The sequence below is a fragment of the Crinia signifera genome, chromosome 2 (genome assembly GCF_055691185.1).
Source record: "Crinia signifera chromosome 2, ASM5569118v1, whole genome shotgun sequence".
Classification (NCBI taxonomy): Eukaryota; Metazoa; Chordata; class Amphibia; order Anura; family Myobatrachidae; genus Crinia; species Crinia signifera.
In genome coordinates this window covers 103,624,700-103,641,234 of record NC_139218.1, presented here as the reverse complement: position 1 = coordinate 103,641,234, position 16,535 = coordinate 103,624,700, and the positions used below count along the sequence as shown (strand labels likewise).

Genomic DNA, 16,535 nt, shown 5'->3' with positions numbered 1-16,535 from the left:
CTATGGGCTGGCATTTCCTCAGCTGGCTGTTCTGCTTTGCTTTCCTCTACTGACTGTAAAAGTTTAGCCATAAAAGATAAAACTGTACATTGATCAATCTGGTATACTCTGGCCTGGCTGATAAAAGCATATACAGTAGAAGTAAATTAGCAACCTAACTGAATGCAAGCATAGAATAAAATAGTGACTGTATCATACCTCCCAACTCTCCCGTTTTTTGCAGGACCATCCATATTTTTTGGGACAGTCCCACGTCCCATCCAGGGCCAGCAGTGTCCCACGATTGGCAGGGGCCGATTTAGGAGTCAGGCTGCCCCTAGGCACAAAATTTTTGGCCACCCCCCTCCTATTAGGCATGTGGTGCGATACACACACAGCAGTGTGGCAGCAGGACACCTACATACAAGGCAGTGTGGTAGCAGGACAGACACCCTGGCAGCCCCCTGTGCCAATACTGAGAGCTTACCTCCTACGCACACTGACTGACCTTGGCTTCTGCTCCCACCCACACCACCAGGAGACATGCAGCACGCCCGGGCATACACTAGCACACCCTGCTACACACACTATCACAAATGTGCACAGCTATTACAGCAGCCCAGGGCCCGCACACGTCTCCCCACGCACCCACTTGCCCCATCGTGCGGCTCTTACCAGCAGCCAGGGAAAAGAAATACAGAAGCTGCCAGACATAGCCAACGGCTGTGCGGTGGGAGCAGGCTCCGGGCTGCCATCATAGCTATGCGGTACTGAGAGCATGAACCCTTGTAGCTAGCGCCGGAAGTACACATACTCCCGGCACTACAGGGATCGTTGCAGCCTGTGTATCACAGTCTCCTTTCTTGAAGCGGGGCCGCTCTCTCCGGCGACCCGCAAGGAGAGGGAAATGCCTTGCCGCCCCCAACAGCTGCCACCCATAGGCCTCGCGCTATTTAGAGAGGCAGAGGGGCTGGGAGCATGGCCAGCAGTTTACACAGCACTGGCCATGATCCTGTAGTGACAGAAAAAGGGAGCATGGCCTGCAGTTGCGGCATCTGCATAAGGCCACACCCCCTATGACATAGCCCCATGTCCCTTTTTTCGGATAGCCGCTCCAGCGTCCTGATATCTAAATTCAAATGCTGGGAGTTATGCTGTGTACTACGGATGGTGTATTGGGTAGAATTACTGCCTCACTGCACTGAGATATATCAAACCTTGGAGAAAGATAAAACTGAGTGATAAAGTACCAGCCAATCAGATTGAAACTGTCATTTTACAGGATGTGGGTCCATGAACTAAGGGAGATAAGGGGGACAAACAAGAGAGGCAGAAAAAGTCCTGTACATGTCACATTTTGATATGTTTTATGAGTTTGAAATGTTTTCTCTGCTTTCTGAGTGCATGTTGCCATTGGCACCTGTGGCAGAGCTAAGTGACCTAGCTATTAATAAGGAGAACTGTCACTTACCATTAGCTGTCTTGTCCAATTCTTATAGAAATATGAATCAACAGATAAATCTGTGGATACAAAATGAAGCGCTGCTCAATCACTTCTGAGAGTAATCTTTTTATGATTTAATATATCATTTAATCAACATACATATTATGACATAATAAAAATAAACACACACATATTAATAATTCATAAAATGATCTATGTATGAAACAAATGAGTCTTTTTAAGAATTTTGTCACTAGGGAGTTATGAACTGTAGATCCGATTCTCTAATATTGGATTTAAACAAAGATAAGGTCACTTACTGTATGCCAAAGTCCAATCAGCAGGGCAGGCGACAGGGGGGGGTCAAAGGGGACACTCGTACCGGGCCCCAACCTTGTAAGGGGCTCCAAGGCTCTGAGGGGCTCAGGGGTTGTAAACATGCCTGCGACAGTGCAGCCCTAGCAATGGTTTATAAAGGTTCTGCCTGCCCACCTGGGTTCCAAGAAGGAAAATTACACTGACCCCAATCCAGTACCGCTCTTGGTCTGTCACCTGTCCAGCTACCAGTACTAATGCATTAAGTGACATTACGCAACACAGCGAACAACACGACACACACAATGCTGCGCCCTCCTATCTGTCCTATTATATTGCATAGTAAATATTAATTGTCAGTTTTTATGTAATAATAAAAATACATTCAATGTAATTAAAATATGGGTGTGCCGTTGGGGGGTCAGAGATATCCATGTACTGGGCCCCAAGATTTCTGTTGCCAGCCCTGCCAATGAGCTATTGGAGACGACCTGTCAGACCATTATTCGCACAAGAAGTGCCCAGGGAAAGTCGCTAATACTCCAGTAGACACCCCAGCACTATTGAGCTGTTCTAATTGGGAAATCCAGCAGCCTGGAGAGCAATGCAATCTAGAGGGAGCTCCTAGCATGAACGTTTCATATATGCACATGGTTTTCAGTGCACTGGCCAGGACATTCATATAAATCGGGTAATTAGCCAAATAATCACTGACAAGAGATTAGTGACTTTATCGACAGTAACAGAAATTAGATGCCAGCGTTGGAGCGACGAGTGCGTGGTCGCCGGTGACGTTTTTTTTGGTGTCGAATGTCACAGGTCGCCTTGGTTCATACTTTACTATCCAAATGGACATAGAGTGAGTTTATTATAGTGTGCCGAGTGCAGCGAGGCACCGTGTGCGAAGCATGGCTTGCGCTGCGAGCCATGTGAGGGGACACTGTGCACATGTGGACCCTCGTGACATTTGGCACAAAAAAACGTGAAAAACTCATCGACCATGCTCCTGTCGCTCTAATGCTGGCATCTAACTTCCGTTACTGACTATCTAGATGCAGTCAACTATCTTAGGCGTCTAACTAGATGGGTTCGCTAAGGGTTGTCAACCATAACTGCTTAGATCCGCTATACTATAACCTCACCTCATGGATTCAGACATAGTAAGATAATTACACATAGAAAGATATAACAGAGGGACTTTGATATTTTGTGGTTTGATACAAATTGATATCAGATTATCAAAGATTGTTAAATAGAACTTTGCAACTTTTAAAATAAGGCTTTACAAAGGCCATTAACTGGAGAACATACAAATGGAGCAGCTCTCAATTCTATCGCCATCCGCCAGCTGCCACCAGCCGACAGAAGGGGGGGGGGGGGGCGCGCGCACGAGATGCTCATGCATCCCTGTCAGATAGAGCTCCTGTCTGCCAGCCTGCACCAGCTCAGGACATCCGCCGATCCTGCAGCCTGGCTGACAGTTGCTCATGTCTTAGATCGCTGAGAGGTTATAATAATATAAATAGTTAGTTATCACTCATTACAAATCAAACTGTTCTCTCTTCTTTCTTTCTTTCTTTCTTTCTTTCTCTCTCTTTCTCTCCTTAATATGTCTAGTTATGTTTGTAATGCTGAGTAAGCATGTTCTGTCTTCAGGGCAGATGCCAGGGGGAGTCAAAGGGGACAGTTGAGGGCCCCAAGGCTTTGAGGGACTCAGGGACTGTAAGCATGGCTGCCTAGTCACCTGTCTGGCTACCCGTACTAATGAGTTTAGTGACATCACGCAACAGGTGTGAATGTGTTCCTGAAACACCTACACTATCCACAGCAGCCTGAAGCGTGGCGAGCGGACGCGTTACACGTCCCCCCAACCTGTTCATACCTCCACTATCCATGTCGGCGTGGAGTTGATTTTATAAAGTGTGGTGAGCACAGCGAGCTACCGAGCCCGAAGCGTGGCGAGCAGACGCGGATTACTTTACATGTATTCCGCGTCCCCTCACCATGCTTCGGCCTTGGTGGCTCGCTGTGCTCGCCACACTTTATAAAATCAACTCCAGGGGTCAGACTGGCGTAGATAGTGGGGGTTTGAAAAGGAGGCATTTGCCAGTATGTAACATGGAGCACTGGCAAATGCCTCCTTTATTGTGCATAAGACGCACTTGCGCCCGCTTTCCCCCTTTGTGCACGAGACGCACGTGCTACCGAACCCCCGAACAACATCTCCCTGTAGCGGACACGGGTAGGGTTTCCATACCCTGCCGCAATAATTACTGAGATGCAGCAGCGTCTGAGACGCACCTGCGTCTCAGACAGATGGAGCGCCTCTCCACCGGTGCCCGCATGATCCCCTCTCCACTGGCGTCCGCCAGCGCAGGGGATCTGGCGGTTACCGGCGCTGTGTGAGAGGCACTCACTAGACTTGCCATGGACGCTGGGGACAGAGCCATGGATGCCGGGGACAGAGCCGGGCTGCCGTGGAGTCACTACACTAACTATGCTAGGCAGCCGTTGGGCTGTCACTACACTAAATACGCTAGGCAGCCGTTGGGCTGCCGCGGAGTCACTACGTTAACTACGATAGGCAGCCGTTGGGCTACGCTGACAGCGTTGCTTAGCCTACGCTGAAAATGTAGTATAGTCAGGTGCCATGCTATTACACAAGTACCGCTGTTATGCCTTTCATTCATATATTGTTACATTACTAATATTCTCCAGTATCTGTAAATGAAGCTGTATAATCTGCTGATCATGTTCTAGAGCAGTGTCTTGCATCCTGTATACATGCTGATCAGTAAGTGTGCATTGTTAAGCCTCTTCCACCTGGAAAAACCGTCGAGCAATTCAGCACTCATGTCAGCTCATTTTTATTTTCATCCATTTTTGTTTCTTTTTTTTGTTGGTTAAATATAACAGCATTCAGATCTTACAGTTTTAGTACACGCAATGGTATACATTACAGTGCACAATACATACACATTATACTAAATAGTTGTATAGTGCATATGATAAATAAAGGGCCTTTAATTCAGGGCCATTTGTAAACAATATGCACCCCAGCACCCATGATTATTTAAAAAATGTAGCATATCCATATACATTTGCATGCACCAAAAAGCTAGTGGTCTCAGTGTAAGGGTGTGGCCTTGCCGGAAAATTAAAGATCCCATTTTTACCCCCTGCATCCCCAGATATTGGCCTTCACAGGACAAAAATTCCCCTATATGAGTTGTCATTTCCCCTTACACATTATGCGCCACACTGTAATGCCCATTATACATTATGCACCACACTATAATGCCCCTTACACATTATACTATATACACTGTTATGCCCCTTATATAATATGCAATGCACCATAATGCCCTTTACACAATCTCTGTAATGCCACTTATAACAAGAAGTGCCTCTTACACCTTATGCACCACACAAAAGTGCCCATAGACAATATCGTGCAACACCTTACTTAAAGGCCACCACCTCATAGGAGACAGTTGTGAAGGATGCTGGAGGACCAGTAGTACCTCTAGTCTGGATCATTTTTTTACAATGCCAGAGACACTTTCAGCACTGGCTGGACACACTGGCTGCAGGCCAGTAGGAGAGGGAGGGGGGCCGACAGGGGTCGGCATCAGGGGAATGCCCATCATTTTATGGGAAGAGGTGGCATTTACAGAGGTGGCATTTCATGCTTGGGGTGTTTGGCGGGGTGGCGCTTACCCGCTCTTGAATATACGCTGCCTAGCGATTGGGTCTGAATCAGGCCATAAATATGCTATTGACCATTTAATAGTATACTACATATAATTGAATATTACTCATTCCATTTTTAACCGTCGTTAAGCTCTTGCGAATGTACTGTATTTTCCATTTTAACCAGAGAAATAAAACTCCTTTTCTATTGTAAACTAATTATATTATACATACATATCACTCGCTATTCATAAAACATACTGATTTGTTAATTCATTCTCAATGTTAATAATAATGAACAACTATGTTAAGGGATGTCATTCTATGTGTTGTAGCAGAAGAAAACAGTTCCACTCACTTTTTTCCTCTCAAAACATATACTAGTGTACTGTACTTTCCACAATAAATGACAATTTAGCTAAATAGATCCATTATACACTCTAAATATTAATAAAACAATGCCATTGCTACCTTTATTTTGTGAAGTTGCTTTATATATGTAATAAAATTTTATATTGTTTCCATAGGAGCGAAAATTTGTTGGTGGAGCTGGGCAGATAAGTGAAAAAATGGCAGAACAGTTACAAGGTCGAGTAAAATTACAAAGTCCTGTAGTGCGCATTGATCAGTCAGTAGATAGTGTTAGACTGGAAACAATGGCTCATGAGGTATTTGAGGTAAGATATTCTATTTTGTTTATGAATGTAAATGAGTGTTTTGTGCCTTACAAAATGTTTCAGACTGTTGACCAGATGCACTAAGCTTCAAAAGGTGATAAAATGGAGAGAGCTAAACAGCCAACTAATCAGCTGCTGTCTGACATTTTAAAACACAGTCTGTGACATAGCAGTTAGCAGCTGATTGGCTGGCTGTTTATCACTATTTATTGTATCACTTTTTGAAGCTTGAGAATTCAATATAATTTTTTTTAAAGCATATAGGGGGGTTCATTCGTAAAGCACATTTGCTAATGGACAAAACCATGTTCAAGGCAGGTGGGGCAGATGTAACGTGCAGAGAGAGTTAGATTTGGGTGCAATATATATATATTGCAGTGTAAAAATATAGCAGCCAGTATTTACTAGGGATGTGCACTGGCTACTTTTCGCTTTTTGGGTTCTGATTACCTACAGCTTTTGGATTCTACTGGGTTTTGCCAAAACACCCCTCAACGTTTTGGGTTTTGGGTTCTGATTTTTTTTTTAAAAGCATAAAAAACACTAAAATCACAGAATTTAGTTTTTTTTTTGCTCCTACGCTATTATTAACCTCAATAGCATTCATCTCCACTCATTTCCAGTCTATTCTGAACACCTCACAATATTGTTTTTAGGCCAAAAAGTAGCTGGATAACTATGATAAGCGGCACAAACACTAGACTGATACGGCACACTTAATAGCACCCCTGGACTGATATGGCACACTTAGCATCACCCCTGGACTGATATGGCACACTTATCATCACCCCTGGACTGATACAGCACACTTAGCATCACCCCTGGACTGATACAGCACACTTAGCATCACCCCTTGAATTATACGGCAGACTTGGCTCACCCCAGGAATTATTTGGCAGACTTGGCTCACCCCTGGACTGATACGGCACACTTTGCATCACCCCTGGACTAATACAGCACACTTGGCAGCACCCCATGAATTATACAGCAGACTTGGCTTACCCCAGGAATTATACGGCACAGATGGTGGCACCCCTGACCTGATACAGCACACATGATGGCACACATGGTATTATACAGCACAGATGGCGGAACCCTTGGACTGACACAGCACACATGGACTTATACGGCACACATAATGACACTCCTGCAGTAAAAAGAGTTATTCTTTTAATAAAAAAATGGCAGCACCCCTGGATTGATGCAGCAGACTTAGCAGCACCCCATTAATTATACAGCACACTTGGCTCACCCCTGGACTGATACAGCACACTTAGCAGCACCCCATGAATTATACAGCAGACTTTGCAGCAACCCATGAATTATATGACACATATTCCTTGGCTCACCCCAGGAATTATGGGGTGCTGGACGGGGTCCCGACAGTTGGGATCCCAACAGTCATTTACCCGGCGTCGGGATCCCGACTGTTAAAATACAGACGCACGGGTTCCCGACGGCCACCGGCTATTCTCCCTCGTGGGGGTCCACGACCCCCATAGAGGGAGAATAGAATAGAATGCAGCGAGCCAGCAAGGGATCGGGATCCCGACTGTCGGAACCCTGTACCACACCCGAATTATGCGTCACACATGCGGGCACCCCTGACCTGATACAGCACACATGGAATTATACGGCACAGATGGCATCACCCCTGGACTGATACAGCACACATGGCGTCAGACATGGAATTATACATGGTGACATTCCTGCAGTAGAAAAAGAAAAACTTTTATTCTTTTAATTAAAAAAAAAGAGCAGCACACCTGGAATTATATATGGCAGACTTACTGTAGCAACACCCCATGAATTATACAGCACTCTTGGCTCACCCCTGGACTGATACAGCACACTTGCAGTAAAAATAAAAAATAAAAACACTTTTTTTTTCTTTTCATTAAAAAAAGGGCAACTCCCCTGGTCTAATACGGGACACATGGGGGTACACCTGGTATTATACAGAACAGATGTGGGCACCCCTGGACTGATACGGGACACATGCGGGCACTCCTGGACTGAGACGGGACACATGGGGGCACACCTTGAATGATACGGGACACATGCGAGCACCCCTGGACTGATATGGGACAAATGGGGGCACCCATGGAATTATATGGCACAGATGCAGGCACCCCTGGACTGACAGGGGACACATGGGGGCACCCATGGTATTATACGGCACACATGTGGGCACCCCTGGACTGATAAGGGACACATGGGGGCACACCTGGAATTATACTGCACACCTGCAGGCACCCTGGACTGATACGGGACACATGGGGGCACACCTGGAATTATACTGCACACCTGCAGGCACCCTGGACTGATACGGGACAAATGGGGGCACCCATGGAATTATACGGCACAGATCCGGTCATCCCTGGATTGATACAGGACATATACGGGCAACCCTGGACTGATAAGGGACACATGGGGGCAACCATGGTATTTTACGGCACACATGTGGGCACCCCTGGACTGATACGGGACACTTGCGGGCACCCGTGGACTGATAAGGAGCACCATGTGGGTACCCCTGGACAGATACAGCACACATGTGGGCCCCCCTGGAATGATACAGCACACATGCGGGCACCATGGACTTATCCTGATACACGGTACTTGTGTTATAACTGGGTGCCTGATTTGGAGATTGGGTCGGAAAAATCGCATCGCATGCAACCGAAATCGCATGCGATGCGATCGACGCGATTTTCAATAGGATTCAATATTAAAATGGTCCTGTTCATTTCCCCACTATCCAAGTGGGCATAAAGTTGATTTTATATAGCGTGGCGAGCGCAGCGAGCCCCGTGAGGGGACGCGGAATACATTTTAATTAATCTGCGTCCCCTCGCGGGGCTCGCTGCGCTCGCCACGCTTCGGGCTCAGTGGCTTGCTGCGCTCGCCACGCTATATAAAATCAACTCTATGCCCACTTGGATAGTGGGGAAATGAACAGGACCATTTTAACATTGAATCCTATGGAAAATCGCGTCGATCGCATCGCATGCAATTTGGTCGCAATGCGATGCGATTTTGCCGAAAATCGCTTTGCATCGCATCTGATTGTATGCCTTAAGTTAAGGCATACAATCAAATAATCGGGCGCCCAGATATTACACAAGTACCTGATACACTAACAGCAGTAATTTACACTGTAGCAGTCCCTTCTATGCATAAATCACCCCCCTCGGCCACCCCTCCCCTGCAGGATTCCCTCCCCTTCTCAGCAGACAGCACGGACACATCCGTGCTGTCTGAAATCACCAGCCTGTTTGAAAATGGCGCTGAGTGCCGGGAAGTATATACAGTATCTTGCGGTCTCGTGAGAATCCGACAGCAGGAAGATGACGTTCGGCCTAGTTTTGGACTCGGAAAATGGTGGGGACCCATCGAACTCCTTGGATCCAGCCTCGAATCAAGTAAGTTCAGGGGTTTGGATCACTAGGATCTGAACCCGCTTATCCCTAGGTTTTATCCTGCACAGAAACACAATAGCTCACCCAAATGTAACTCTGCACATGTTACATCTGCCCCACCTACAGCGCACATGGTTTAATCAAACTTTGAAACATTATAAAATTAATTAAAAATGTAAAAATGGTACTTGTTTCCTAGCACGGCCACAATCGCGGGCATCGTGTACCTTAAAGTTAAGGTACACGATGCCCGCGATGCACCCAATTTCCTTTGAAATCAGGTCCATTTTGCCGGCAAAGGCAAAATCCCGGGCATCGCGTCGGTCGCGACCATTAACATTGCCCCCGACGTGACAGACGCGATGCCCGCGATTTTTCCATAGGCTTCAATGTTAAAATAATTTTTTACATTGAAATCGGGAGCATAATGGCACAAGATGAGATGGACATGATTAAGTCCATCTCACATAGGAAACAATGTGAAATGGGCCAATATGACCCATTTCACATTATATATGGCCCCGTCGTCACCCCACGATTGACGCGAACCCGAAGCGTGGCGAGCGCAGCGAGCCCGCGTGGGGCGGCGGTGCGCGTGCTCCGACCTTTTCATTCCCCTACTATCCACGTCGGCATGGAGTTGAGAATATAAAGTGTGGCGAGCGCAGCGAGCCACCGAGCCCGAAGCGTGGCGAGCACAGCGAGCCCCGCGAGGGGACAAGTATACCTGTGAAGTTCTACGCGTCCCCTCGCGGGGCTCGCTATACTCACCACGCTTCGGGCTCGGTGGCTCGCTGCGCTCGCCACACTTTATATTCTCAACTCCACGCCGACGTGGATAGTAGGGGAATTAAAAGGTCGGAGGACGTGCACCGCCGCCCCTCGCGGGCTCGCTGCGCTCGCCACGCTTCGGGTTCGCGTCAATCGTGGAGTGGGGTTCAGGGTGTAAAATTGGGGGTCTAGGGAATATTTTACATTGAATCCTATGTAAAATCGGGTCCCAGGGACCCTATTCACATTTGATTCAATAAAAAAATCGGTCGGTCGCATCGCATGCGATTTGGTCGCATGTGATGCAACCGACGCAATTTTTCCGACACGACCACCCCGATGGAAATCGGTGTGGCCGTGCTAGGAAACAAGTACCGTAAAAATTCACTGAATCTTCTGATCCAAGGGCCTGATTCAGACCTGATCGCGTTCAGATAGTCAGCACCCAGACAGAGTGAAAACCCGCCCTGTGCAAATCTGCGAATGAATAGGGAAAATATTGCCAATCGTCACCCAGCTGGAAAATCCATATGTAACTCACTCACCATCGAGTGGATATCCCAGTCTGTGCCAGTGTGTGTAACTCTGACTCTTCTGAGACTGGAGCTGACGTCACATACTGTCACTTAAAATCACCAGGGCACACCTGCGTTTTTCCTGACACTCCCAGAAAATGGCAGAGTACCAGCCACAAATGGCGGCTTCCTGTCAGTCAAGTTGCAACTGGATTGCGCAAACAGTAATTGCTGATTTTATCGCTCTATGGTCTCGCACTTTTGCGCTTTGATCCGTACACATGCGCAATTGTTTGATAATTGATTGGCTTGCTAATTCACACAACAGCGAACAGGTCTGACTAACAACCCTAGTGCAGTACGGTCACAGTGTTCTGTACTTTCCATAAAGAGTAATACAGCTTAGAACTGTGGGGTAGATATATGAAGCAGTGATAAGGGAGGAGAAGTGATAAAGTGCCTGGGACTTTATCACCGACCAATCAGCTCCTCACTGTTAAGTTACAGGCTGGGTTTAAAAAGGGACAGTCAGGAGCTGATTGGCCGGTCATAAAGTACCAGGCACTTGATCACTTCTCCTCCCTTATCACTGCTTCAAACATCTACCCCTGTGTTCTCTGGGGTACATACATCTACCCCTGTGTACTCCTGTTTAGGATTCGCTGCACAGTCGCCGTGTTCCAGAGGGCTGTAACCTTCGCTCCCAGCCCTCCCTGTCACCCTATTCAATGCCGCAGGGGCTCGCTGCACGACAGGGAGATGGAAGCCTTCCTGCCTGCGCCGTACACTGTGGGGCAGAAGCAGGGCTGCCAGGGGCACAGGCAGCAGAAGCTGCCCCCCCGGGAGAGCTAGCAGGGGACACGGGGAGGTAGCCGCTAGCACTGCTCCCGATCGTGCATATGTAATGATCGGGAGCAGTGAATATATGAATATCTAATGAGCGGCTCTCGGCCCCCTGCTGGCTGTTATGTGTAAATTTTTTTTTTAAAGTTTCAATTAAATATATATTTATGTGCTGTAAGCACATGAATAGAAATAGCATGCACCTTCACATAATAAAATTCCTGATTTTTTTTTACACCAAATTAAAAAAAAAAAAAAAACTTTATTTTAAAAGTTCATATTCCAGTTCACCATAAAAAGATGGTGATTGCTACATGGTGACACACAGCGAAAATCACTTAGAAAGCAATTCGCCATCTGATCATTGAATACACTGACGCCGAATCACATTGAAAAACCACAGCGAATTGCGGTGACTATCAGACCGCGAATTGTCCGTCATTCACTGTTCGCCGTCGGCGAATAGTGCACGTTGAATAGGGTGATTCACTTTTTGACACAAATAAATCGCCTTCCAACACGAAAAATAGCACACATTCGCCGTGGAACATGGCGAATTAGCCTCATTGAATACTGCCCTCTGGCTGAATATTTAAAAAAGTTATCTCACTGAACAGCTTCTTCAGCTTTTAAGGAAACGGGAATAACAAACAAGCTTTTAAGGTTTTGGACAACTCTATTCTAGTTATTATTAAACTTTACACTTACTTAGAAGATTTATTCTAAAAAATATTTCCTGTTTTATCTACATGAAAGTTTATGCAAAACCAGATGAAATTCTGCCTAAAACCCTGTATTTGTTACATTTTAGGCCAAATACGTTATCAGTGCCATTCCACCATCACTTTGTATGAAAATTCATTTCAACCCTGAATTGCCTCCACTAAGAAATCAGCTGATTAGTCGTGTGCCTATGGGATCAGTAATTAAGTGTATGGTTTATTACAAGGAAGCCTTCTGGAGAAAGAAAGGTGTGTACAAAGAGACTATATATAGATATATATATTCTGTAAACATATATAGACATTACTGGTGTATTAATCAGCAAGAGACAATAGTTAAAACATCACATATTAGCAGATATTGTATATACTGTAGGGCCCAATTCATGTTTGTAAACAAATGTATACGCAGCTGCGTTTTTGTAGGTTACGGAACGGATACCTACCGGAGCTATCGCAAAGGGCACCAAAATTGCAGCATCAACACAATAACAAGGAACATTGACTTGTAGGGTTCATTTGTTGCTATGCAGACCGACTGTGGCAGTAAAGACTCTGGTGCCATATTTCTATAGGTAAATGGAGTCATCTAAAGGCAGGTACATACCTTGAAAAAAGGCATGACACACCCGCATTTTTGCAATCATCAAGTTAATTTCCCATGTAGAACCTTTCTGTCAATCAGTCTGTGTATAAATTGTCAGTGTGAGCGCCATCCCAGACTACTTTGGTGTGTGCTCAGAGAGATTGTATCTACTGATACTTGTTATGAAAACATTGGCATTACATACAAACATGAATTAGGCCCATAGTCAAGTCCATACAGGAATAATAAAGCAAAATAAAACAGAGCAGTGTTCGTTTTGAATTTGATGTTGTCACCAAGTACCCCTTTGTAGTATACTCAAAGAATTATTGTCAATAGAGACCGTTATATCAAAATGCAACTTCAACACATACAGTAGGTGTTTTATGGAAAAGGCTCTACTGCTGTCATTATTTACACATAATGCCTAATAGAAATAAAGAAAAACAGAACAATTGCTAGTGGCAGTCCTACATTTTTTGGAACCCCCAAAGCTTTGACCTTTTTTAATGGCCCTTTTACAACCAGCAACAATAGGGCAAAATCCAAAGGTCTACCTCTCACAGCACCGCTCTTTCAATAATTACCTCAGAGAACCTCCACTTCATTGATCATCTCACAGCACCCCCCCCCCTCTTTAAAATAAACACCTGACAGCACACACCGTTTAGCGCCAGCATCATTACTTATTAGACACACCTTGTCCCAGGCTCCTTCTCATCTTTCATTGCTCCCAGCCTCCTTCCTAGAATGGGTTCTCTCAGGCTCTGCCATTCCTGGGAGTGTCACAAAGAGAAGTTCTGCAGGCTGTCAGAAATTGTTTACAACGTATATATGTTTCACACTATGGGGGTTATTCTGGTTGATTCGCTCGGGTGCGAATTTGCATCCTTGAGAGTCAACCTAACCCCGCCTAGCCAATGGTGGTACGCTGGCCCACCATTCGCAAGGCACATTCCTATGCACTGGCTTCGAATGGATGTTTTACATAAACATCCATTCCCAGCCTGCAGGGGAACAACCACATGGGCGACCATCGAATGATGTGGAACATGCACACATATGTAAGGGTGCTCTGTGGCATCCTTACATATGTGTGCACGTGCAGAAGAAAGTGGGCAGGCAGCTGACATGCAATGTCAGCTGCCCACCCCCGGTGCCCACATCACCGCCTCATTAGCATTGGCATTCACATATGCTAATGGGGCCGCCCACCACCCCATGCCCCTCTCTACCTGTGCCTGCTGTCCTGGGTGTGTGCACCCAGCGATCCGACTGTTTGCAGTGGGTGCACACACCCTGCGTATGCGCAGTGACACAACATCGGTCCCCAAGGGAACAAACGGCCGCAACGAACGGACCTGAATAAGGTCCTATATACAGAGCACAAGCCAAAGAGCAAGACTACAACTCCCAACAGCTCCTGCGGTACTGAGTGATGTGCATCTATGCTGTAAAAGCAGCTATGTTGTGCCTGAAGCCTGGTTGTTATAGTGAGTGTCGGATTACCAAATAGGCAGAGTAGGCACCAGGCTATGGGCTATGTGACTTTTTGGGGTCCTGCTATGGATCAAAGTAATATTGACTTGATCTTGGAGAAAAGATTTCTTAAATTGTTTCCAAAAGGTAGAAAACATGAATCAACGCAAAGAAATGAAAATGTTACATTAAACACTGTGCAGAGAAAATACTATACTAATGTAATTTGCCCATTAACAACTTGAAGTACATAAACTATAGATATCAGATTCACATTACAGTTACCAGATCGTAGACAGGTAAAATAAAAATATATTAGCAGATAATTTTCAACGGGAGCCTGAGACTTTGACAGCCTAGGGGACTCCACATGGTTTAATCTGGCACTGAATACAATATATTCAAATTGTGATTTCTTGTGTTAAAATGATCTAAGAATACTCGATTCTCTCACTAAAATAACCTTATTTTAGTAATATACACTAAAAAAACATCATTGATTTTGTTAAAAAATTAATTAATAGAAAAAGTTGCTTCAGGGCCCCACTAGGATTAGGGGCCCTGAAGCTTAAGCTTTATTAGTTTCATAGTATACCAGCCCTAAAAAATGCTGTTCTAGTCCAGGGCCGCCTTTTCGTATGGGCTTAATGGGCACTTGCCCAGGGGCCCCAGGTGTATAAGGGCCCTATGCTGATAGCTGAGGATCCCCTTTTTCTAGGCATACCAGAATTTTGAAAATCGGCCTTGGGGAACTGGAGATATCCAACTTCAAAGCCGCAGTCCCCATCCGACCTGTTAATTGCAATTTCCAGTCATATTTCTCAGGTTCTCTCTGACTTCTCTTAGAGTATATTCCAAAAGCTGGGATTCTCCCCTTTCTGTCGACACTAGCGGCTTGTCTCTATCATGCCCAGAACCAGAGATATCAGCCTTCCAGCAGTCGGTCCCTGCTCCAGCTCTAAACATCTGGTGTACAGTTTTATATTTTTTTCAATGATTGCTCCGGCTCCTGATCTCTGATCCCCAAGTTCCCAGCACCTCCTGAAAGTTGGGACTCTAGGTTTTTATACTATTGAAGGCTAAGAAATCTATTTCCAGATAATGGCGATATCTGCAGTCAAACAAGCTGCCCTTCCACCAGAAAATGATGAATATTAAGCCGACTCCATTATTCAACCCTCCCCTGCATATAAAACACCCCCTACCTCCCTGGAAGTCATTTACGAGGGACCCTTCATTCAGCACAGTGCCCCCTTTCACACGTTAGTGTTCTCCCTCCCACCACCTGTGCAGTAAGGGAGTAATTAGCAGAAGTTACTGCTCCGGGTCCTACATGTTGAATGGAAGATAGAGCACCCCCTGCCACCCGTGGGACATCAAAGCTGCTGCTGATAGCACCCTCCACCCCTAGGAGGGGAGAATGGGTAAGGGCCCCAGTGCATTGCTTTGCCTAGGGGCCCACACTGCTGTTAAGTCGGCCCTGTTTTAGTCCAATTAAATGAGAAAAGTCATCAGCCTGATGGTCAGCAACATGGAGTCGCAACCCCATGTTGAGAAGGTCGGGACCCACTTTGGGGTCAGGACCCACAGTTTGAGAACCACTGCTTTAAGTTATTGATATTCAAATGTTCTTAGAAAAGACAAAACTGCTATAAAGTGTTAGTGAGTCTAGTTGCTTAACTGCTTTATAATTAATACATTTTCTGCTATGTCAATTTTTCAATAGATTTTTGTGGAAGCATGATTATTCAAGATGAAGATGCACCGATTGGTCTGACCCTTGATGATACCAAACCAGATGGCACAGTGCCTGCTATTATGGGGTATAATGTTTTCCAGCAATTAATAAATATATATTGGTTCTACAGGTTGTACAGATTTTACTATCTAATGGAATATGTGAAGTGATAAACCTATTTATTATTGGCTATTGTGCCTATGCAAACTTATTATATAAAACAGTGGTTTCAAAACTCATGGTGAGATGTATGAAGTAGTGATAAGAGTGAAGACATAGGCCAGTGGAAAATTCAGCATCTACCTAGTTATAGAATGTACTTGATTAATGCTTCCTCAAAACTGATTGGTT

General features: G+C 45.5%; 1 protein-coding gene across 1 annotated transcript in view; it reads left to right on the top strand.

The window, feature by feature from the left end:
• Nucleotides 1-16,535, top strand: part of LOC146059946 (amine oxidase [flavin-containing]-like) — a 108,501-nt gene that overhangs the window by 49,736 nt on the left and 42,230 nt on the right. Inside the window, exons 7-9 of the mRNA XM_083172664.1 lie at nucleotides 5,959-6,108; nucleotides 12,471-12,630; nucleotides 16,173-16,269. Coding sequence (XP_083028790.1) covers nucleotides 5,959-6,108; nucleotides 12,471-12,630; nucleotides 16,173-16,269 — 407 coding nt within the window. The remainder of the gene's footprint in view (nucleotides 1-5,958; nucleotides 6,109-12,470; nucleotides 12,631-16,172; nucleotides 16,270-16,535) is intronic.